The sequence below is a fragment of the Cyprinodon tularosa genome, unplaced genomic scaffold (assembly GCF_016077235.1).
Source record: "Cyprinodon tularosa strain WSP-4 unplaced genomic scaffold, ASM1607723v1 ctg539, whole genome shotgun sequence".
Classification (NCBI taxonomy): Eukaryota; Metazoa; Chordata; class Actinopteri; order Cyprinodontiformes; family Cyprinodontidae; genus Cyprinodon; species Cyprinodon tularosa.
In genome coordinates, this window is record NW_024039273.1 from 799,528 (window position 1) to 824,186 (window position 24,659).

The following is a 24,659-nucleotide window of genomic DNA, read 5'->3' on the forward strand; positions in this document are numbered from 1 at the left end:
TGTCATCTAAATCCCAGATCAAAGAGGTTTCTAGAATTTCCTTCTTTCATCTGAGGAACATTGCAAAAATTTGAAATATCCTGTCCAGGGGTGATGCTGAGAAACTAGTCCATGCATTTGTTACTTCAAGGCTGGACTATTGTAATTCTTTACTATCAGGAAGTCCACAAACTGTAGTTAAAAGCCTTCAGCTGATCCAAAATGCTGCAGCCAGAGTTCTGATGAAAATGAAAAAGAGAGATCATATCTCTCCTATCCTGGCTTCTCTTCATTGGCTTCCTGTTAAATCCAGAATAGAATTTAAAATCCTCCTTCTCACATATAAAGCCTTAAATGGCCAAGCTCCATCTGATATCAGAGATCTGATTGTTCCTTATGTTCCTAACAGAGCACTTCGCTCTCAATCTGCAGGTTTACTAGTGGTTCCTAGAATTTCTAAAGTAGAATGGGAGGCAGATCTTTTAGTTATCAGGCTCCTCTCCTGTGGAACCAACTACCAGTTTTAGTCCGTGAGGCAGACACCCTGTCTACTTTTAAGGCTAGGCTTAAAACTTTCCTTTTTGATAAAGCTTCTAGTTAGAGTGGCTCAGGTTATCCTGATCTATCTCTATAGTTCTGCTGCTATAGGCTTAGACTGCTGGAGGACATAGGGACCCCTTTTTCATCATTCTGCTTCATTCTATCTCTATTCTCCCACTCTGCAGAATCTGTTAGTTCAATCTCTAACGTTCTGCTCTCTCTGCTTTTTCTCATAGTAGCTTCATCTGGTCTGTTCCTGTTTGGCTGTGACTCCATCCTGGAGAGAAATATCAGCTGTGCTGCTGCCATCAACACCTTTGTTTATAGATGTTGGAGCTTGGCCTGTTTTCCAGTGTAGTCCTGTTTCTCTGACTGTGACTAACTGGATGTGCTCTCTTCCTCCTCTGACATGGGAGCTGGCTCGGAGCTCGTCTGCCTGGCTGTGTGTTTCCTGGACGGGGCCGCCTGTGGAGCTGGTTGACAGTTGCCTTTTGTATCTATGCTTCTTTTTCTATGTCTGCTTCTGTCTCCTTGAACCCCAGTGGGCCTCAGCAGATGGCCGCTCACACTGAGCCTGGTTCTGCTGGAGGTTTCTTCCTGTTCAAAGGGAGTTTTTCCTCTCCACTGTCGCTACAAGCATGCTTAGTGTGAGGGATTGCTGAAGAGTCAATGAGTCGATGCAATCAGCTGGTTTTCCTTAGATAGAAAACTTTGAATCAATCTGACTGGATGATCTGGTGAACTGGAAAGTGACCTGAGATGACATGATGTGAATTGGAGCTATAGAAATAAACTGAATAGAATAGAATTAAATCCCAGTCTGGGGAAGCCCATCCAGTGCGTTGGCTGCTGGCGTCACTGGTTTCCCTCAGGTATCACTGTGTCTGTGATGGACAGACCCTGCATGGACCGACCGGCGGATCTGGTCACCCTGAACGCTCTGACTCTGGTCCAGGCAGCTTTAGAAGCTGCTTCCCTCCATCAGAGGCCTTTTTCTGTGCTTTTCCCTTTTCTGTTGTGCTCTTCTGTTTTTGTTCCACACGTGCTTTAAATATCTGCCACCATGTGCAGGAAAACTGGCTGCAACCAATCCTCCTTCATAAGAACCAATAGGAAACTCTCAGAGAAAAGTGCATCTAAGTACCTTGGGCTGTCAGTAAAGGCAACATTTGTGTAACAATGAGACATCAGACAAGAACAGAAGCTAAAAATGGGGCCAGCAGCTAAAAACATGCGTGCTTGTAGAAAACAGTGGTTGGCACAGTTCATTTGGTCACGGATGAAAGCATCTTCGTGGCAAAGTCTTCTGTCTCTGACCATGCGATGTGTGAATGCTGTCCTCTGGTGGCCTCCTGCAGCACTGCGCCACAGCTGGCGAGCAGCTGGCGCTCCGTGTGTGTGTTTTCATGCACGCACACGCTGTTGGACTGGGGACTGAAGAATGTGTTCACAGTGTGATTAAACTCACTAGCATGCAGACAAATCCACATGTCTGAACAGACACCATGGGCATTCCATGTGAAGGAACATGTAAACAGAACTCCGGGGCCTCCAGCGGGGCCCCTAAGGGCCACAAACCCGTCTCTCTGACACCAGGCTGCACACGCCGTCCTCCCAGTCACACCAGTTCCTTGTTGTCCATCAGAGACTGGACTCTGTGCACCAGCTCCCGGGCTATCCGTAGGATGAGCTGGACGTCGTGACGTTCCGCCATTTCTGCAGAGAGACGAGAAAAACGCTAAACAGATCATAAAGATCATCATAAAGGAGACATGGTATAAAACCTCAGCCTGCATCAAGTCGGGAGAAGAAGAGACACATGGTGACTCTGGAGGAGCAGCAGAGATCTGCTGCTCAGGTGAGCACACCTGTCCAACCAATCCGTCCTTAGCGACCGACAGCCAGAAGGAAGCAATGGTTGAATGAACGTTTCTGTTGTTCGGTGAGCAGATATGGTGGAGATGTGACAGAGAAGGAGTTTATTTTAAAGGAAAAGTCTGGTCAGCCAGGAACAACCAATAGATCATTATTTATACCTAAATCTAATACGTTTGCAGTGATTTAATGAATTTAGCTTTAATTCGATCACTACGTCTACTGACGTCACTAACCAGTAGGTGGCAGTAGTGTTCTTTGACAAACATGGATGCCTCCAGTAAAGCACATTTACATGAAAATTACTCTGAATTAAAAACACTGATCATTTATTGAACAGGATGGAATCATTTCAGATTTAAAGAACTTTCAGAAGTTTGAATTCTGAATATGAGCGGAGTTCTCCTTTAAATGGTTGTAGCTTTGATGTTTATCCCTCTGATTCCGTTTCACAAAACACTGTTTTGGTATCAGGGGTGAGTATTGGTATTAGTGACATGATTCTATACGTGTCACCATACTTGGGTCACGATACAATATTATCACGATATTGCAATATCACCATTTATTGCGATGTTTTTCCAAGGTATAAAAATTAAATGTATAAATAAAAAAGTAAGTGCTGTAAATGAATGATTTTGGTATCCATGTTGTTTGGGGGTTGAGTTTTTATTTATTTATTTAACCAGGAAGTCCCTTGAGATTGAAATCTCTTTTTTGAGGGAGACCTGGCCAAGACGGCACACCAGTTAAAATACAAACAGAAATACAACATAGACAAAATCTCACAGGAAAAGACAGGTCACATAGGGCAGTTACATTTTTGAATGACATGACATTTTAACATGGCCTTAAATTCATTCAATTGGACTAGATCATTTAAATGGAGCAAGTTTTGCAAATTATTCCAGGACCATGGAGCAAAGTAAGAGAAGGATTTCTTCCCCAGCTCAGTAAAAACCATTGGAACCTGGTAAGAGCGCCACCTGGTGGAACGGAGATGAAAATGGCAGGAATTTAGCTTGAGGAGATTACATAAATATGCCGGCAGTTTACCCAACATGGCCTTGTATAGAAAAATATAGAAATGAAGTTGTCTACGTAGACTTAGTGACGGCCAGCCTACCAGTTCATACAGCGTACAATGATGAGTACGGGAATAGGAGTTAGTTAGGAAGCGCAGAGCACTATGGTACACAGAATCTAACAGGTGGAGAGTACTAGAGGCAGCATGCATGTAGACAACATCACCATAGTCCAAAACACTTTAAAAAGTAGCCTTCACAAGTGTTTTTCTGGCTGACTTGTTAAAACAAGTTTTATTTCTAAAATAAAACCCCAGCTGTAGTTTCAGCTTTTTTACAAGTTTTTCAACATGAACTTTGAAAGAAAGTTTGTTGTCCAGCCAAAAACCTAAATACTTATATGAAGAAACATTTTCAATTAAGTCTCCATTTAATGTGTTAATAGTTATATTATCTGGGGATTGGGAACGAGTCCTTGAAAACGTCATACATTTGGTTTTCTTAGTATTTAGCACTAACTTAAGGCCATGTAGAGAAACTTGAAGCTGCTGAAAGGCCAACTGAAGGTCATGCATGGCTTGGTTCAGTGAAGAGGCAACTGAATAAATCACAGTGTCATCTGCATAAAGATGCAGTTTAGCAGTTTGCACGTCCTTTCCAATGTTATTTATGAATATAGAAAATAAGATGGGGGCTAAAATCGAACCTTGAGGAACACCCATAGAAATTTCTAAAAAGTATGATTTAAGACCATCTATAGAAACACATTGCGTTCGCTCTGTAAGATAGTTTTTGAACCAAGTAATAGCTGTGTTTCCTATGCCAATGTTAATTAGTCTATCTAGTAATAGCTTATGGTCAACAGAGTCAAATGCTTTGGACAGATCCACAGTTGGTCCAAGTCTTGCACTGTGACTGCCTGAGCTAGATATGGTGCTGCACCGCACAGCTAACGGGCTCCACAGCGCCATCTGGTGCAGAGGTAGCCTCATTGTTTCAGGTAAAAATGTTTTGTTTTTAAAAAAAGCAAACTGCAAAAGGGAACTGAAAGATCGAAATATTATATCAGGCAATCAAGATAAATCGCCAGATGGATTTCTTCCCCACACAGTAGAGAAAAGGAAATTATGATAGAGTGGAAAACAAATTCACACCAAACGAGATTTGCTGTGGTGTGATTAATAAACATGAGTTACTGATGGCAGAATGTAAATCAGACCAAACACAACATGAGCGTACCGTTAAAGAACTTGATGATGTCGGTGAAGTCCATGTTGTTGTCTACGATGATCTCACGGTAAACGGTGACCAGAGCCAGGGCCAGGAAGAGGACAAAATGCCGAGAGGAGATCCTGGGGGCCACCCAGATCACCTCCCACACGGCAAACACGTCCTCATACAGGAGCTCTAAACACACAGCATATAAATGTTACTGAATGTCTGCATGAGAAAAACCCTCAAGGTGACGTCGTCGACCAATTTCAGTTAAAAAGGCAGCATTTAAAATCCCTGAAAGAAGCTCCAGCATTTCTATTCTGCACAGCTGGCGTCCCGCTAACATGATGCTAACTGTTAGGAACTGCTAACAGGCTACATTAATTTCAAAATTTTTCAAATGTAGAAATTTTTTCCTTACAGATGAACACGATGTCTGGTTGGTTAGCCATCACCTGTTTGTCAGTCTGGATCTTGAAGTCCCATAGGATCTTAGCTCGGTCATTCTCAACTACCTTAGGAGGTGTCTTCCATTTTGACCTTGGGACTTCCAGCCCATACTCATGGCAGATGTTCCTGTACACTATGACAGCTACCTGGTTGTGGCGTTCCATGTATGCACTTCCTGCCTGCATTTTACACCCCGCTGTTATGTGCTGTATTGTTTCAGAGGCATCTTTGCACAGTCTGCACCGGCGGTCCTGCCTGGTGTGGTAGACCCCGGCCTCTATTGATCTTGTACTGAGTGCCTGTTCTTGTGCTGCCATGATTAGTGCCAGCTGAATGGGAAAAACAAGATCCAAGCCATCAGCACACATATACAGATATATATATCCCCCCTGGTTGTAGTATAGATTTCTTTAAGGAGGTATTTGGTCTCGTGGCCACAGATGCATGCAGCATGTGTACATGCAAAGGCGATTTTAATTTACAGCTAAACCCAAAAATGGATTAAATTAACAGAGAGAGCAGGAGGACTACCTTACAAAAGCAGTAAAAAAACAATTCCGCAAGAAATGGGAGTATTTGACCTGCTATAATCCAACTTCCCCCATTTAGAAATCATAGAGGGTCTGAAATTGTCGTCGTATGTTCAAGTCCAATGTCAGAGACATAATCTACACAAAAAAGTCTGGAGATCACAATATATGATTTCTTAAAAACTATTTATTTGTATGTTTCAGCTTCAAATAAGTATTTAAAGGCCTATCTATCAGCTAGAATTCAAAGACCTGTTAGTCTGCCTTCAGAATGTCCACCTCCATTTATTCTCCTAAATTAGATGCACCTGTTTGGGGTGGTTGGCTGCATAAAGACACGCTTCCAGCCCATACAACCCGTAAGAATCCAACTATGAACATGGCCCAGACCAAAGAGCTGTCCACAGACACTAGAGCAGCCGGCGTCCGATCGAACCCTAGTGGATCGATCGAACCCTAGTGGATCGATGAGTTCATCTCAGGGGTTCAGCGGCGCCTCTGCTGCAGAGGTAAAGACACAGTTTTGTAAAGTTCGTGGTGACACGCCCCGCTTTTGTTTTTTTTTTCCTCAACACGCCATCACTAGCTGCAGAGGATAACATCACATTGCATGGCCAATCAGTGCTGCGGGGGCTTTAGTGCGTATTAAACGGCTGTCGTAACGTAAAATATTTATTATTTGCTGTGAGTTCATGCACTGTGTTGGTTTTGTTCTTTAAGCGAGGTCATGTTCATGTATGGCCCAGTTAAAAACATACACCTATGTCTTGGATTTCGAAAATTGTTACATATGTTATTTATCACAAAAGAAGGGTTTAGTGAATACACAAAGGAAACCTCAAGAAAGGTTAAGAACCACCCTGCTAGAGACTAAATTATACACCTACGGGAGCTGGTCAATGACCTGAAAAGAGCTGGAACCACCGTTTCCATGGTTACTGTACACTAAGACGTCATGGTTTGAAATGACGCATGGCAGGGAAGGTTCCCCTGCTTAAACCAGCACATGTCAAGGCCCATCTGCAGTTTGCCATTGACCATTAGGACGATCCACAGGAGTCATGGGAGAAAATCATGTGGTCAGATGAGACCAAAATAGAACTTTTTGGTCAGAATTCCACTAACTGTGTTTGGAGGAAGAAGAATGATGAGAACCATCCCAAGAACACCTTCCCTACTGTGAAGCATGGGCGTGGTAGCATGATGCTTTGGGGTGTTTTTCTGCACATGCGACAGGGCGACTGCTCTGTATTAAGGACAGGATGACTGGGGCCATGTATTGGGAGATTTTGGGGAACAACCTCCTTCCCTCCATTGGAATATTGCAGATGGGTGGAGGCTGGGTCTTCCAGCGTGATTTGAGATGACGTGTTGTGAGTTGGCGCTATAGAAATAAACAGAATCTAAATTGGCTGATCATCCTCTGCCAAGAGTAAAACATCCCTTTATCTAAATATTAGGATTTAATTACTTCCAGCTCACAAAAGGTGATACTAAACCTTCTTAAATTTTTACCTAAAGGAATCCCTAAATATATTCAAAGAAAATATTTTATTGCATTCTGTTTATTTTTGGATAAAGACCAAGATGAAAAGGTACATCGTTCTTTGAATATTTCTCTCTCATATTTCTTGTTTATATCTATTTTAATATTTCAACATCTTAGTCAACGTATTGAAATTTAGGTCCGGGTTGCCATGGCATTAAAAGGCAGTCATTTAGGTTCTCTATGTATTTTTCTTATATCAAACCCTGTGAATTTAAATCTACTTTGACCCCTGAGTGGCTTTTTGGAGCAATAAAGATTTTATTGATCTGTGTTTAATGCAGGAAGTGTTTCCTTTGGGATGAAAACCTTGGATGTCTAAAATTATTCCTTGGTTGGACATTTTGTCAGCTTATCTGCTATATTAACCAATAGGATGTGTTGAACTAGATCTGCTATTTTCACAGCTTTTGTGAGACACTTTTTTATAGAGTAGGGCATTAATTCATTAAAAAGTTTATTTGAATTTGATAAATCAAAATTTTCTGCCCAACAGCAAGGATGATCTGCACAGCAGCATTCTATACCCAGCTATTGTAGCATCTAGGATAGAGCTATCAGTCTGGGAAAGAATCTGGTTGGTATTCCAAATGATAAAGGTAAACTGTTTGATGAAGTGAAACATAAAACTGTCTAAAACTATCACATATCGTAATGACTAAAATGCCACAAAGACTAATAATAGTTTTCGTCCTGAAGACCTAAACTAAGACTAAATCAAAGATGGCTGCCAAAAACAAGACTGGACTTCTGGCCGTTTCTGTCTCCTTGTGATACGTCATGAGCCTCAGCCCAAGCAATGCTCCAATTGCAGAGAACGCCAGACCGAGAATGGACCAATGGACCAATTCCTGGATGTTGTTCTCACCCCTCCCTATTTACACAGCATGCATCAGAGCAGACTTTTCCGTTCTTGAGACTGACAGCTGTCCCAGCATGCACTGCGGCAGCATCTTACAATGGTGCCGCCATTGAAAGTTAAAAGTTCTCTTTTCTGTTGCTGTTCAATAAAAGTATGTTTTAAGATCACTTGAGGCAAGAATATTATACTTTAAAGCGTCTATTTACAGATTTAATGTGTAATAAAAAAAAAGATTTCCGAAGTTGAGAGGACTGCGGCAACCAGCGGAGCTCCAAAGCTAACGGCAGCCAGGGCTAACGTTAGCACGTCTGCAGCGGCCAGGGCTAACGTTAGCCCGTCTGCAGCAGCCCTCTCTCTGCATAGCCGCGTATGAAGTACCGCTGGCTCTGATTGTTTTATTTGGCAAAATGATCATTTGATTTGTGCTTATCTGACTGTGTTCATTATTATTCCTCCACTAAATGAATAAAGTCATAATTTATTATTTAATAGAGACTATTAATAGACGAGCCGAGCGTGCGGTGACGTCACCAGTACATTTCTTTTCCATTTGACCCTGATTTATGCTGCCTGCTGCCGTTCTCCCAGAGTCCAGACTTTCCTGTGTTCTTGCCAAGACCAGACTTCACGAGAACACCAGTACGGACTTGTGTTCTCGTGAATTGAGAAACGGCCCATGAGACAAACCAGAACAGGAAGAGGTGAGTCTGATCCACAGACGGTCAGTGAAGGAACGAAGGTTTGTGTTTCATTTAGGCTGCGTGTAAATATTTGGTTTAACCTGAGGTGATAAAGTAGTGACGAAGAGGAGGAACGACATCGTCACAGGGAGAGATTCACCTCTTTTAAAGTCCAGCAGGAACCAGCGGTAGCAGAAGTAGAAGTGAGTGTAATCTCCATTCTGCTGCATCAGCTCAAACAGCTCCGAGTCCAGGATCTGCCAGCAGGAAGGAGGGCAGAGGTTAGAGACGGATGCTAACGGGGGGAAAGTTCACACTCACACTCATCATCACCTGGATCAGCGACCTCATGTTGGCAAAGTGTGTGTCCATGGCTCCACCGTTTGGAAAGTTCTGACTCATCCTCTTCATCAGCTGAGTGAAGCAGCTGTAGGCCAGACTCTCTGAAAGCCACAGAAAGAAGCAGGATAAAGGAGGCTGCATCACTAATGCCAACCGCTAACCGCGGTTATGCTCCGAAACACATGGAACCAAAAAGCTAAACTATACTGTTATGAAATAAGCCCCATTTACACTAGCCTTTTGAAACCGTGCTGAGCACGGTAACCAAGGTAACTGAACCGGACCCAACCAAACCGCGCTAACATGGTACTAGTTCATTAGTAGGGCTCTGCAAAAACGTTCTGAAAAAGAGTCAACATTTCTTAAAATAACTGTATTTACCTTTAATTTGAGTAGGAAAATAAGATGATCTGCCAAAGGTATTAGCATTTTTACCATTAAAATAAGGTAATTAGTTATAATGCAGTTATAATGCAGAAATAAGAGACTGCATTTGTTTTTTTGTCATCTTAATTGTCTTTTTCCATTGGCAGACTCTCTTATCTGCTCAATTAAAGAAGAAATGCACTCCTTTTAAGAAAAATTGACTTACTTAAATAAATTTTTTTTGCAGAGTGCTGTTTAAAATAACAATAGATTCTGAACCATGGTAGAAAATTTGTTTCTGCCTTCCAGAATATCAGTCTGTAAGAGATACAAAGAAAGCATGCAGTTCAACATCCTAGTCAATGTTTACATATTGCCTTATATATACAGCATTGCAGGTGCTTCTCCAAATTGTCCTAAATGTAATTTAATTAAATTCTATTCAGTTTATTTCTATAGCTCCAATTCACATCATGTCATCTCAGGTCACTTTCCAGTTCACCAGATCATCCAGTCAGATTGATTCAAAGTTTTCTATCTAAGGAAAACCAGCTGATTGCATCGACTCATTGACTCTTCAGCAATCCCTCACACTAAGCATGCTTGTAGCGACAGTGGAGAGGAAAAACTCCCTTTGAACAGGAAGAAACCTCCAGCAGAACCAGGCTCAGTGTGAGCGGCCATCTGCTGAGGCCCACTGGGGTTCAAGGAGACAGAAGCAGACATAGAAAAAGAAGCATAGATACAAAAGGCAGCTGTCAACCAGCTCCACAGGAGGCCCCGTCCTTAACTTAACTAAAGGCACTAGATATCACTGTCTTTGGGAGTGCAAGAACATGAGGCTATTCTGGCAGGCAGTATGTAAGGAAATCAGGAGGAGGACGCTATCCAGGCGATGTTGGACGGAACAAAACATAATCACAGAGAGCAGTAGTACCGTATATCACCACTAGGAGGCCGTAAGGAACTTAGCTCGGCACGGTTAACTGGTCCTAGCCCGGTCCGAACTCGGCACGGATCAGTTTCAGAGGGTAGTGGATTTACTTATTCACACTTTCTATTGGTCTGTTTCCATATGAAGACTCATTGGTATATTCAGTGACCCAACAGAGGATTAACAGAGAGCGCCGTCTCACCGTCATCCAGGATGACCATCAGCGGTGCCAGCAGGTCACACATGCCCTGAACGTAGCCCATCTCCAGATGCTCCCACACGTAGCTGCAGACAGAGACACAGGAGCTTCATCAGAACCTTCAGCTCAGCAGGTTCTGCTGCAGATCCTTCAAACAGCTCAGAACATTTTTACTTTGAACCAATTCTGAGGAGCCAAACCTCATCTCTCATAAGTAACATCTAACTGCATGAGTGAAGCCAGTTTATTAGCCGTCTGTCTGCTGATCAGAAGGCCATGCAGGTCGGTGTCTTCCTGTTTCCTCTACCTGCACATGATGTTGCGTAGTCTCTCCAGGTTGGCAGTGGTGAAGTAATAATAGTTGCGATCACAGCGCTGCACATCTTTGTCTATTCTGTGGAGGTTGACGGCCACTGTGTCCAGGAGCTCGATCTGTGTGAAGAAACAAGGTGGGTCAGCACCACTGTATCTACTTCCAGGAGGACAAACTGAGGCCGCTTCCCAGTAAAGAGTTGAGATGCACAGAGAAACTATCCTAAATGGTTCCGATCTGTGACTGAGTGGCGATGAAGCTAGAAATAACTGATGGGATCATCTCCATCCAGTTGGATGTGAAGCATTTCAAAGACGTCATTAGTTCCGTTTGTCTTCACGCACCGTGTAAGAGGACAGAGAGGCGGACATCCCCTCAGCGGCTGCTCCGCTCGTCACCAGTTTGTCCAGCTGACTGCACAGCTTGTCCTCCATCAGAGAGTCCTGACGCCCCCCCACTGAGGTCCCCCCTTCCTCCTCGGTGCTCTGACCGTCGTCTATGCTGGACAGGATCTGAGAGTGAGCAGAAGTCACAGAGTAGTTCCTGGAGGAAGGGAGGCCTGAGTCGGGGGAGTCAAACTCTACCAGAGGACGCTCCTCTGGGGGCCCAGCAGTGGGCGGGGCCAGGGTGGTCATGACAGGAGTGCCGTCTTCTCCAATGGGTGTCTCCTGGCTCCCAGCATCCGGCTCGTCCACAGACATAAAGACCTGAGGAAGGATGAGAGAGAAGGAACCGGGAGTTTAGAACCGTTTGGTCTTCAGTGTGAAGAAAACGGTTCAAGGACTAAAGAACATAAAACCCAGTTTACTTCATGATTTCAGTCTTAAACTAAACAGAGCTGCTGTTGTTCCTTAAAGCACTGGAGGGTGGTTGGGTAGCTGCATATTGCCACCAGCTTGCTTTGTGATAGTTGGAGGTATTACCAGCAGGTGGCGCCACATCTCTTTAGATCAGCTCATTTCTACTGGTGGTCAATTTCTAATTAGGCTCGACAATAAGCATCCCCAAAGTCTGTCCTTAAGGGCCCCTGTCCTACAGGCTTTAGAGCGGCCCCACCCACCCAATGACCTTGATTAAGACGTAAAAAAAACAAATAAAAATGAAATTATAAAATTTAAATAATTTGAAATATATTAATATTTTTTCAAGTGTGCAAGATAAATATTTAATCTTTAATGACAACAAAAGCTGTTTCATTTTTTGTCATTGGATTTGTGACGTATTTATGAGCCTGGGGTGCAAATATCTTTGGCCATAGACTCTGGTTAAAAGCGCAGTAACTCCTCTGCAATACAAAGGAATAGGAGAGCTCTGGGCGCAGGAGTGGAGCGCCCTGGGATGACGGGAACTGTCATCCCAGTGGTAGTGGGGCTGATTGACAGGTTGAGTCGCAGAAATAAACTCCCTTAAAGCAAACTTAAGAGAAGCTGGAGGTGAAATCGTGCGGACCTGATCAGTCGAACATCAACATTGATCATCAGTCCAAAGACAGATGGAGACGGTTCACTAGGTCTTTTTTTCAGGTCCTGGTTTAGCTCCAAGGCTAGGCTAACTGCATGTAGTGAGACTAACACTGTATTCTGCTTTCCCTGCCTCCTTTTTCAAATGTTTTTCAATCGTCAGGATCTGATGCAGCATGAATAAAGACAGCTAGGACTGATTTAAAGCACTTTTTAGAAAAGGCAAAGAAGAAGAAACAATCTGGGATTCACATGGAAAATAATAGAATATAATCTACTTTTTCTAGATGTTTGCTCATTTGCATTGTTGCTATACATTCTTGCTGATGTTACCGGAAGTACACCGTTCTGAAGACACACCCTTCCGGCGTAGGTTTTAAAAACCTTAGCTTCCCATATTAGTGTTCTATTTTGCCGGCAGTTCTCACCGATAACAGCTAGACAGAAGCGCTCCCAGCTGAGGGCTACGCTATGTAGCAACCTAACATCTCCGGAGAAGTCTGCGCTCGCTGGACTGAGTCAGACTGCATTTTTTCTGTGATTCAGAAAGAGCTGAACGCAGTGGATTCTAAATCCTGCTGCAGCAGGGACAGCACAGAGCTAATCCAGCTCTGCTAACCGCCGAACAACGTCGCCAAAAGAAGCCGCTAGAAGCCGCCGGACCGTGACCGCCTGTGAGATGAAGAGATGGAGCAGTGCCGCAGAAGTGCTACAAGCCACGGTTACGTGCTAACCACCATAGCTAAAAGGGAGACACCCCGCGTGATACCGTGAGTTATAAAATTAACTCCCTTGCAAATCCCCCCTTATTGTTGCATCGGATTGATCCAAATCTCTTTGAGTTGCTGTAAGACCAACGGACTGGACCGAAGACGGGCTGCAGACCACAGGACCGAGCCGAAGGCCTTCACTCCACTGAACCAAAACAGTAACTGGATCCCTCCCCCTCCTTATCATCTGATGCTTAATAAGTGCTCTGCTTGAGTGAACTATAGGTAGATATATAGACGTGTTGGTGTTTTATGTGAAATAAGCTTTCTGGTTCAACTGCTGATGCCTGAAGGTTTAACTGAATGCTAATGCTCACTACAGTCTCTTTGTTTCAGTTGGACCCAACCAGAACCAGAACCCCTGCAGCCAGCTAAACTAACGGGTCTTTCAGCCTCATCATAGTTTAATGCATTCCTGAGTCATTATTCATTTTCACCATAAACTGAATGAAACTTCACTGTTTTGACTGCAGGTAACATCGCTGTGTGTGTGTCAGGGTTTTATTTACGTTTTATCTGCTGCTATTATAAAGGACACTTTTAAATGCATTAAGCCTTAAACTTCAAACATCACAGACTTTGAACGGACGCTTAAACCCCTCTTCCCCTTTTATTTCTTTGGTTTTGCTTATTTTCAGTAGTGTTTAGTGTTTTGCTGAGTTATTAGATATAATACTGTGTGATTGTAGCTAATAAAGGTACCATCGTATTTTTAATCCGTGGTCTTTTGTATTCATTTTACAGAGTAAACGATTATTCACTCAGGTTGGATTCACTCTTCTTTCAGTGAAATCTGAATGAACAAAGACACATTTATTTGGGTTGGTGGTTTTAGCCCCTTCCTGATAGGAAAAGGGCTAAAACCCTGGTCAATAAGCAAGTTACAGTTATAATAACTCAACTGATAATTAAAAACTAGCTTTTACTCTTGATTTGAATTACCTATTAATTAACTAACTTCCAGTTCTAGTTATTTAATATATTCATAATCTTCTGGTAAGTGGCACAACAGCATAGTTGCTGTTAAATAAACACATTCTCAGAAAATAAATAGTTGTTATACATTAAAAAATTATAAAGCTGACTAATAGCTTCTCCGTTATTAAACTGGTACATTATTTTTTTAGGTGTGTGACACAATATTGCACCATGGAAACACAGATTTACCTTCACAAAGCCTCAGAAGGGCAAGATTTTTGTACAAAAAGTGAACCTATACATAAAACTAGGTTTTGTTTTCATAAAGTGTTTTTATAGTGTTTTTGTTGTCAGCATTAATATAAATATACTGGTGTGATAACTGGCCGCCTTTTCTGGTTATGGTTCTGCTGGAGGTTTCTTCCTGTTCAAAGGGAGTTTTTCCTCTCCACTGTCGCTACAAGCTTGCTTAGTGTGAGGGATTGCTGAAGAGTCAATGCAATCAGCTGGTTTTCCTTAGATAGAAAACTTTGAATCTATCTGACTGGATGATCTGTAAAGGGCCTTGAGATGACATGTTGTGAATTGACACTATAGAACAGACATTCATTTCCCAGATTTATAATGTGTTACTATCCAAAACCTCACCAAAACCTCCATAGGAATGGATATAAGTAACGAACTCTGGAAGGCTACGCTAGAGAAGATTCACAAGTGCTCAGCCAACTCTAGACGCCGTCTTATTTAATTCAAAGTTATTCATAGGCTTAACCCCATTTTGGTCTAGCATATTCCAAATTTTATCAGATATGTTTAATACAGAATTGGACCCACTTTTGATTGTACACGGAGTTTCTGTTCAGCTTTCTCAATTTAATAAATACCAACAACAATGCCTTTATCATAGAATTGAATTTTCATCTATATTTCCTAAATAAAACAGTTTGAAACAGAACTTAGTCAGTGTGGGAATGCCTGTGAGGCTTTAGGCCTCCATCAAGAACTCAGCCAGGAGGCCATAGCATGAACAGGAGCAGTAGATATGAAGCCCTGCAGGAGACAGACAGACTGGGGCACAGATAGCATCCCAGCAAAAACTACTCCTGACCTAAAACCAATGAGGGCGCTGAGCTATCCCTATAGTTATGCTGCTATAGGCTTAGACCGCTGGAGGACATGGAGACCACTTTTCATCATTCTGCTTCATTCTATCTCTATTCTGCAGTATGGGAATCTGACTGTTTGATCCTACTGCATTTTCTCCATAAAGTGACGTTTTGAGAATCGGTGCTATAGTTAGTAGCTCTGTCGCCTTGCAGCTGGGTTTGATCCCCAGCCCAGCTTTTTTCTGCATGGAATTTGCATGTTCTCCCTGAGCATGTGTGGGTTCTCTCTGGGTACTCCAGCTTCCTCCCACAGTCCAAAAACAGTTGGCTTCCCTAAATCCTCTACAGGTGTGAGTTTGTGTGTGCATGGTTGTGCATCTGTGTTGCCCTGTGACGGACTGGTGACCTGTCAGGGGTGTACCCCGGCTTTCCTGCCGCAGGTATGCACCAGCCCCCCCACAGCCCTGAACGATTAATCAGGACAAGATGAAGGGAAGGGACTGAACTGGAAGTGGAGGAAAAGCTAATTGGGCATCTCATCAAATATCTGAATATATAATGATGAAAAATGAGGCAGCTTGTTTCCTAAAGTCTCCTTTTCACCTCATTGCTGAGTGTGGAGTCTCTGTGAGCGAGCCGTAGGACGTGGCTGTCTATGCTGCTGCCAGACGACAGCTTAGCAAAGATGGCCGACTGCATCTCCTTCTCCCTCTGCTTAACGATGACCTCACAGGCCTTCCACTCCCGCATCACCTGCTGGTAGCGCTCCTGGATCTTGGCATCAATCTCCATGAGCAAAAAAAAGAAAAGAGATCAGGTGGCAAATGGCAAAACGAGGCGGTAACTAAGCGGACAGTTGCGTGCCATACCTGGCTCATGTCCTTCTTGCTCATCCCAAACTTATAGTGTCCCAGCAGGAAGGGCCAAACCTCCTTCCTGATCTCGTGCTGCACTCCCCCATAATAGACCAGCCTGAGCAGCTCCAGCTCCTTGTAGTTCTAGAGACACAAATAGAAAGGATCTGCATGAGGAGAGGAAGCCTACAGAGAGACGGCAGCGCGTCCGTAACAGAGGGAGAGGAAGAGCGATGGAAAAGAAGACGCAGATGAATGCTGAAGATAAAGGAAGCAGATATGAACAGGGAGTAAATCAGTGATGATGAGAATGTTGGAGCTGATGAATGATTACAGCCGCTGCCTTAATGGCTGTGATGGTATCACACTGCTCTCACTAATGAGACTCCAGTTCACTAAATCTCATTACATTTTCATTACAGTGGAGGACGCCTACGGTTGGCCTGACTGCATCAGAGGTGAGGATGGGAGAAGAAGAAACATGTTGAGCAAAGAAGGGAGTGAAGCTTAATTAGAACGTTGGGAAGGTTAGATGCTTCTGGCTCCTTCAGCAACCAAAAGGCTCAGAGAATGAATCAGTGTTTTCACAACACCCACTGCTGTGGACACAGACGCTGCTGTTCAGCTTCCAGTTGCTCAGGAGCTATTTTTGGAAAACATTTTTAATTGTTTCACACATGAAAGAAGCCGTCGTTAGCAAGCGACCTTTCCTCCCACGCATCTCTGATGCAGAAGCATCAACCATCGAATTAAAGACTTGCCTCTTTCTCACTGCTAAACATAAAAACCAAAATGCTTTCTGTTGGTAACTCCTGATGACTGCTGCGGCCTAAAGGCTGCTTCACACTCAGCTAAAACCAACCTGAAAGAAACAAGATAAGGAAAACCAGCCAGACCAGCAAAGGTCTGGAATATCCCAGGGAGGGTTTCTGGTGGGCCGTGGACGCCATGTTACATGCCACACTGTGCTGGCAGGCAGACTAACATCTCACCAAGCTTTGCAGCAACTAATCCATGCTCTGCATGCCAGTTATTGCTGCATCAAACTGGATCCTGCCACAGCTGGACTGGTTGCTGGGAGATGTGAAACGTTTCTCAGGCTGACAGTTCTTAGGTCAGAAGTAAAGGAAGGAGTCGATAAGTGGAATGCAGATTGTGAAAAAGTTCTGTAAACCAGGCTAGCTTTTGTCACGCACTGGAAAAACAATCTAGAAATAAGTTTAAAAAATCTCAAATTAACTGTATTTACCCTTAATCTGAGTAGGTAAATGAGCTCACTTGAAATAAGATGATACAAATGTGTTTTCTTATTTTAAATATAAATTGTCTTGTTGGCAAAATGTGTCTTTTACCTCCTCAATCCAAGAACAAATGCACTTATTTTAAGAAAAAAAGACTTATCTAGCTTTATATTTTTTTCCAGAGCGGAGCTCCGAACAGAAACCCAACTGCTGCATCCTCTCATGTTTCAGAGAAGCTAAACGTTGGGGTGAGGAGCTGATGGTGGAGGCGCAGGAACCTCCCAGTGCAGAGGCGACTCATATGTTGCATTTGGGCTTCAACAAACTCTCACGTCTAGCAGAGGCGGAGTCCTTATTTCCCCACAGAGATAAGCGGCACAGCTCAGCTCATCCCACTGAGCTCAGGTTCACCGGGCAGCGGTGTGGGGGTCTTAAATCCACCCTGTGATAGAGAGCTGCAGCGACTGGGGGACAGATTTACATCCCTGCATTGATGCCGGGCTTCCTGCAGCAGCCTGCAGGTTGACAGTCTGCACCCACCTTGCAGTCCTTCTGGTACTTGCTCCACACCTCTTTGCTGAGCCCTCCTGACGCCTCACATGGTCTGTCGGGGGGGACGATGTTGTGGTTGACCAGAGCTGACAGGTGAGTCCGCACGGTGGACAGGTGTCGACAGTATGCTAGCCCTGATGGACAAACGAGACATGGACAAAGCACCCAGCTGAGCTCAGGAGGCAGGAAGTTAGAGACAAACCAAGAATGAAGGAAATCTTTAGGTTGGTGGTGAAAATGAAATGAAATGAGTCCGAATCCATAAATCAGTTGCAGCTAATTAACCAGTTATTGGTTATTCCCAATAATATAAATACCAGGTATCAATATTAGCCTAAATCTTTATATCAGCTCATCCTGTCTTCATGGATTTGGAGACATTGCCAAAGATCTTCTCTGTGATGCAGGAGTCCTCACTCTGAACTATTAAAAACTTTTCATGTTCTGCTCTGAAGCAGCAGAAAGAGTCAGAAATGCTACAAGTCAAGTTATTTTAATGCTGCTCAGGTATTTCCTGCGATCCAAAGTTTGGATTCTTAAAGGAAAAATTTGAGTCAAAATCTGTAAAAACAGATATCTTTCTGTGTAATTTTACGACTTTATTCTCGTAATTTTATGACTATTCTCATTGCGACTTTATTCTCATAACATTAACACTATATTCTCGTAATTTTAAGACTTTATTATAGTCATTTTATTACGTTATTCTTATAATATTACGACTTTATTGTCGAAATTACATGACTATTCTCATTGCGACCTTATTCTCATAATGTTACACCTTTATTCCCGTAATTTCATGACTTCATTCTCATAATGTTATGACTTTATTCTTGTTTTTAAGACTTTATTCCCGTAATTTTACAACTTTATTCTCATAATGTTATGACTTCATTCTCGTAATTTGATGACTTTAATCTCGTAATGTTACAAATTTATTCTTGTAATGTTACGACTTTATTCTTATAATTTTATTTCTATTCTAGTTGCGACTTTATTCTTGTAGTTTTATGACTATTCTCATTGCGAATGAGAATAGTCATAAAACTACAAGAATAAAGTTGCAACTAGAATATATATTCTCATTAAAGTATCACTTTATTCTCGTAATGTTACGACTTTATTCTCATAACGTTATGACTTTATTCTGGTAATTTTATGACTTATTTCTCATAATGTTATGACTTTATTCTTGTAAATTTATTACTTTATTCTTATAATGTTAGAATTTTATTTTTTGTATTTTTATGACTATTCTCGTATTTTCACAACTGTAATTTTACGACTTTATTCTCATAACTTTACGAATGTATTCTCATAATGTTATGACTTTATTCTTGTAATGTTACAACTTCATTCTCTTATTACGACTTTATTCTCCTAATTTTCTTATTTATTCTTATACAACTTTATTTTCGTAATTTTTGACTATTCTCAATATTTTATTACTTCATTCTTATAATCTTATGACTTTTTTGTCGTAATTGTATCACTATTCTTGTTGCGATTTTATTCTCATAATGTTACAACTTTATTCTCGTAATTTTATCACTTTATTGTCATAATATTATCACTTAATTCTCGTAATTTTAGGACTTAATTTTCGTAATGTTACGACTTTTTTCTCATAATGTTACGACTTTATTCTTGTAATTTTGACTTAATGCTGATAATGTTACGACTTTATTCTTGTAATTTTATCACTTTATTGTCATAATATTATCACTTAATTCTCGTAATTTTAGGACTTAATTCTCGTAATGTAACGACTTTTTTCTCATAATGTTACGACTTTATTCTTGTAATTTTGACTTAATGCTGATAATGTTACGACTTTATTCTTGTAATTTTATCACTTTATTGTCATAATATTATCACTTAATTCTCGTAATTTTAGGACTTAATTTTCGTAATGTTACGACTTTTTTCTCATAATGTTACGACTTTATTCTTGTAATTTTGACTTAATGTTGATAATGTTACGACTTTATTCTTGTAATTTTATCACTTTATTGTCATAATATTATCACTTTATTGTCATAATATTATCACTTAATTCTCGTAATTGTAGGACTTAATTCTCGTAATGTTACGACTTTTTTCTCATAATGTTACGACTTTATTCTTGTAATTTTGACTTAATGCTGATAATGTTACGACTTTATTCTTGTAATTTTATCACTTTATTGTCATAATATTATCACTTAATTCTCGTAATTTCAGGACTTAATTTTCGTAATGTTACGACTTTTTTCTCATAATGTTACGACTTTATTCTTGTAATTTTGACTTAATGTTGATAATGTAACGACTTTATTCTTGTAATTTTATCACTTTATTGTCATAATATTATCACTTAATTCTCGTAATGTAACGACTTAATTCTCGTAATGTTACGACTTTTTTCTCATAATGTTACGACTTTATTCTTGTAATTTTGACTTAATGTTGATAATGTAACGACTTTATTCTTGTAATTTTATCACTTTATTGTCATAATATTATCACTTAATTCTCGTAATTTTAGGACTTAATTCTCGTAATGTTACGACTTTTTTCTCATAATGTTACGACTTTATTCTTGTAATTTTGACTTAATGCTGATAATGTTACGACTTTATTCTTGTAATTTTACGACTTTATTATCATAGTGTTACGACTTTATTCGCGTAATGTTCCGACTTTATTCTCATAATGTTACGACTTTATTCTTGTAATTTTGACTTAATGCTGATAATGTTACGACTTTATTCTTGTAATTTTATCACTTTATTGTCATAATATTATCACTTAATTCTCGTAATTTCAGGACTTAATTTTCGTAATGTTACGACTTTTTTCTCATAATGTTACGACTTTATTCTTGTAATTTTGACTTAATGTTGATAATGTAACGACTTTATTCTTGTAATTTTATCACTTTATTGTCATAATATTATCACTTAATTCTCGTAATGTAACGACTTAATTCTCGTAATGTTACGACTTTTTTCTCATAATGTTACGACTTTATTCTTGTAATTTTGACTTAATGTTGATAATGTAACGACTTTATTCTTGTAATTTTATCACTTTATTGTCATAATATTATCACTTAATTCTCGTAATTTTAGGACTTAATTCTCGTAATGTTACGACTTTTTTCTCATAATGTTACGACTTTATTCTTGTAATTTTGACTTAATGCTGATAATGTTACGACTTTATTCTTGTAATTTTACGACTTTATTATCATAGTGTTACGACTTTATTCGCGTAATGTTCCGACTTTATTCTCGTAATTTTGACTTAATGCTGATAATGTTACGACTTTATTCTTGTAATTTTACGACTTTATTCTCATAATGTTACGACTTTATTGTTGTAATTTTATGACCATTCTTGTTGCGATTTCATTCTCATAATATTACAATTTTATTCTTTTAATTTTATGACTTTATTCTGATAATGTTACGACTTTATTCTCGTAATTTTATGACTATTCTAGTTGCAACTTTATTCTTCTAGTCTTATGACTATTCTCCTTGCGAATCAGAATAGTCAAAAAACTACAAAAATATATATTCTCATAATGCTACGACTTTATTCTTTTAATTTTATGACTTCATTCTCATAATGCTACGACTTTATTCTGGTAATTTTATGACTTAATTCTAATAATGTTATGACTTTATTCTTGTAATTCTATTACTTTATTGTTATAATGTTATGATTTTTTTTTTGTATTTTTATGACTATTCTCGTAATTTCTAGACTTTAATGCTACGACTTTATTCTGGTAATTTTATGACTTATTTCTCATAATGTTATGACTTTATTCTTGTAAATTTATTACTTTATTCTTATAATGTTAGAATTTAATTTTTTGTATTTTTATGACTATTCTCGTATTTTCACAACTGTAATTTTACGACTTTATTCTCATAACTTTACGAATGTATTCTCATAATGTTATGACTTTATTCTTGTAATGTTACAACTTCATTCTCTTATTACGACTTTATTCTCCTAATTTTCTTATTTATTCTTATACAACTTTATTTTCGTAATTTTTGACTATTCTCAATATTTTATTACTTCATTCTTATAATCTTATGACTTTTTTGTCGTAATTGTATCACTATTCTTGTTGCGATTTTATTCTCATAATGTTACAACTTTATTCTCGTAATTTTATCACTTTATTGTCATAATATTATCACTTAATTCTCGTAATTTTAGGACTTAATTTTCGTAATGTTACAACTTTTTTCTCATAATGTTACGACTTTATTCTTGTAATTTTGACTTAATGCTGATAATGTTACGACTTTATTCTTGTAATTTTATCACTTTATTGTCATAATATTATCACTTAATTCTCGTAATTTTAGGACTTAATTCTCGTAATGTAACGACTTTTTTCTCATAATGTTACGACTTTATTCTTGTAATTTTGACTTAATGCTGATAATGTTACGACTTTATTCTTGTAATTTTATCACTTTATTGTCATAATATTATCACTTAATTCTCGTAATTTTAGGACTTAATTTTCGTAATGTTACGACTTTTTTCTCATAATGTTACGACTTTATTCTTGTAATTTTGACTTAATGTTGATAATGTTATGACTTTATTCTTGTAATTTTATCACTTTATTGTCATAATATCATCACTTTATTGTCATAATATTATCACTTAATTCTCGTAATTGTAGTACTTAATTCTCGTAATGTTACGACTTTTTTCTCATAATGTTACGACTTTATTCTTGTAATTTTGACTTAATGCTGATAATGTTACGACTTTATTCTTGTAATTTTATCACTTTATTGTCATAATATTATCACTTAATTCTCGTAATTTCAGGACTTAATTTTCGTAATGTTACGACTTTTTTCTCATAATGTTACGACTTTATTCTTGTAATTTTGACTTAATGTTGATAATGTAACGACTTTATTCTTGTAATTTTATCACTTTATTGTCATAATATTATCACTTAATTCTCGTAATTTTAGGACTTAATTCTCGTAATGTTACGACTTTTTTCTCATAATGTTACGACTTTATTCTTGTAATTTTGACTTAATGTTGATAATGTAACGACTTTATTCTTGTAATTTTATCACTTTATTGTCATAATATTATCACTTAATTCTCGTAATTTTAGGACTTAATTCTCGTAATGTTACGACTTTTTTCTCATAATGTTACGACTTTATTCTTGTAATTTTGACTTAATGCTGATAATGTTACGACTTTATTCTTGTAATTTTACGACTTTATTCTCATAATGTTACGACTTTATTGTTGTAATTTTATGACCATTCTTGTTGCGATTTCATTCTCATAATATTACAATTTTATTCTTTTAATTTTATGACTTTATTCTGATAATGTTACGACTTTATTCTCGTAATTTTATGACTATTCTAGTTGCAACTTTATTCTTCTAGTCTTATGACTATTCTCCTTGCGAATCAGAATAGTCAAAAAACTACAAAAATATATATTCTCATAATGCTACGACTTTATTCTTTTAATTTTATGACTTTATTCTCATAATGCTACGACTTTATTCTGGTAATTTTATGACTTAATTCTAATAATGTTATGACTTTATTCTTGTAATTCTATTACTTTATTGTTATAATGTTATGATTTTTTTTTTGTATTTTTATGACTATTCTCGTAATTTCTAGACTTTATTCTCGTAATTATATTACTTTATTCTTATAATGTTACGACTTTATTTTCGTGTTTTTATGACTTTTCTCATAATTTTATGACTATTCTCGTTGCGATTTTATTCTCATAATGTTAAAACTTTATTCTCATAATTTCATGACTTTATTGTAGAAATAGAAACCCTTATAATCATATCTAAGATCTGTGTTTTGAGGACAGATAAAATCATCAGAGTGTTCTAGATGATTCCGTGGAACCACAGGGAGAACTTACATCCATAGAAGGCTCTGGAGACGATCTGCCGCTTCATGTTCTGACAGAGCATCTTCAGTGGAACACTAGAGAACAGAACCAGATCATCTCCATCACTGTTTAACCTCTTTATATGCACAGAGCAACAGTCATCCCTCTGATAACATAGAAGCTTTTCTTTATAGGCAGTGGATCAGGTTTAACAAACTCAACCTGAATCTCTTCAGGACAAAATTATTTTTTTCTGTTTTGTTTTATTCGTAGAAAAGTGAATTCTGCAGTTTTGCACTGGAGGGAAAGTTCGGAATATCTGATGACATCTAGAAATAAAAGTTAGATTTCCACTGCAAACACCAAAGATGTCGAGACTGATGATAATATTAAAGGAAAAGTTTGGTCATATTCAGAATTCAAACTTCAGAGTAATTTTCATGTGAATGTGCTTTACTGGAGGCATCCATGTTTGTCAAAGAACACTACTGCCCCCTACTGGTTAGTGACATTGTCACGGTGCGGTATCGGCTGTTGATCAAGTCCCAGTGCTGTATCTGGTGTTTGTCACAACGCGCTATTATCCAAGTCATCTTGGAAACATTCTTCTTCCAAATGTTGGCTACATATTACGGGTTTTTTCTCTGGCCAGAAGTTCGATGGCAAATCCTCCCTCTTCAAGTTGGCGATCCAACGACCAACCCGTCCATGGAGGATCAGGAATCAGAAAGGTGGAATAACTCTTTTTTCCACTTTTACCCGATGTATTCCAGCATCCAGCTGCCATGCACGTGGGCATTGTCAGTTTCACTATAGCTCTGGTGAATTTCAATGGTGAAGTCCTCTGGAAATCTTCAATAATTGTTGTTGATTGCAGATGTGTCTAGTAGTTCCCATTGATTTAGCTTGGAAAGCGGGGAGAATGGCGCTAGGCTTACCGCACCGTGACGTCACTGCTGGAAGATGGCAGGAGGGAGGGGCTACTA

General features: G+C 39.2%; 1 protein-coding gene across 3 annotated transcripts in view; it reads right to left on the reverse strand.

Moving 5' to 3' along the window:
- Positions 1-1,208: 1,208 nt before the first annotated feature.
- Positions 1,209-24,659, reverse strand: part of sgsm2 (small G protein signaling modulator 2) — a 149,250-nt gene continuing 125,799 nt past the window's right edge. For all 3 annotated transcript variants that reach the window (XM_038304626.1, XM_038304627.1, XM_038304628.1), the window contains 11 exons: positions 23,704-23,768; positions 17,746-17,891; positions 15,980-16,108; positions 15,714-15,896; positions 11,201-11,563; positions 10,851-10,975; positions 10,547-10,629; positions 9,036-9,145; positions 8,863-8,959; positions 4,659-4,826; positions 1,209-2,235 (listed from right to left, as the gene is read on the reverse strand). In XM_038304626.1, coding sequence (XP_038160554.1) covers positions 2,138-2,235; positions 4,659-4,826; positions 8,863-8,959; positions 9,036-9,145; positions 10,547-10,629; positions 10,851-10,975; positions 11,201-11,563; positions 15,714-15,896; positions 15,980-16,108; positions 17,746-17,891; positions 23,704-23,768 — 1,567 coding nt within the window. In that variant the 3' untranslated portion in view covers positions 1,209-2,137. The remainder of the gene's footprint in view (positions 2,236-4,658; positions 4,827-8,862; positions 8,960-9,035; positions 9,146-10,546; positions 10,630-10,850; positions 10,976-11,200; positions 11,564-15,713; positions 15,897-15,979; positions 16,109-17,745; positions 17,892-23,703; positions 23,769-24,659) is intronic.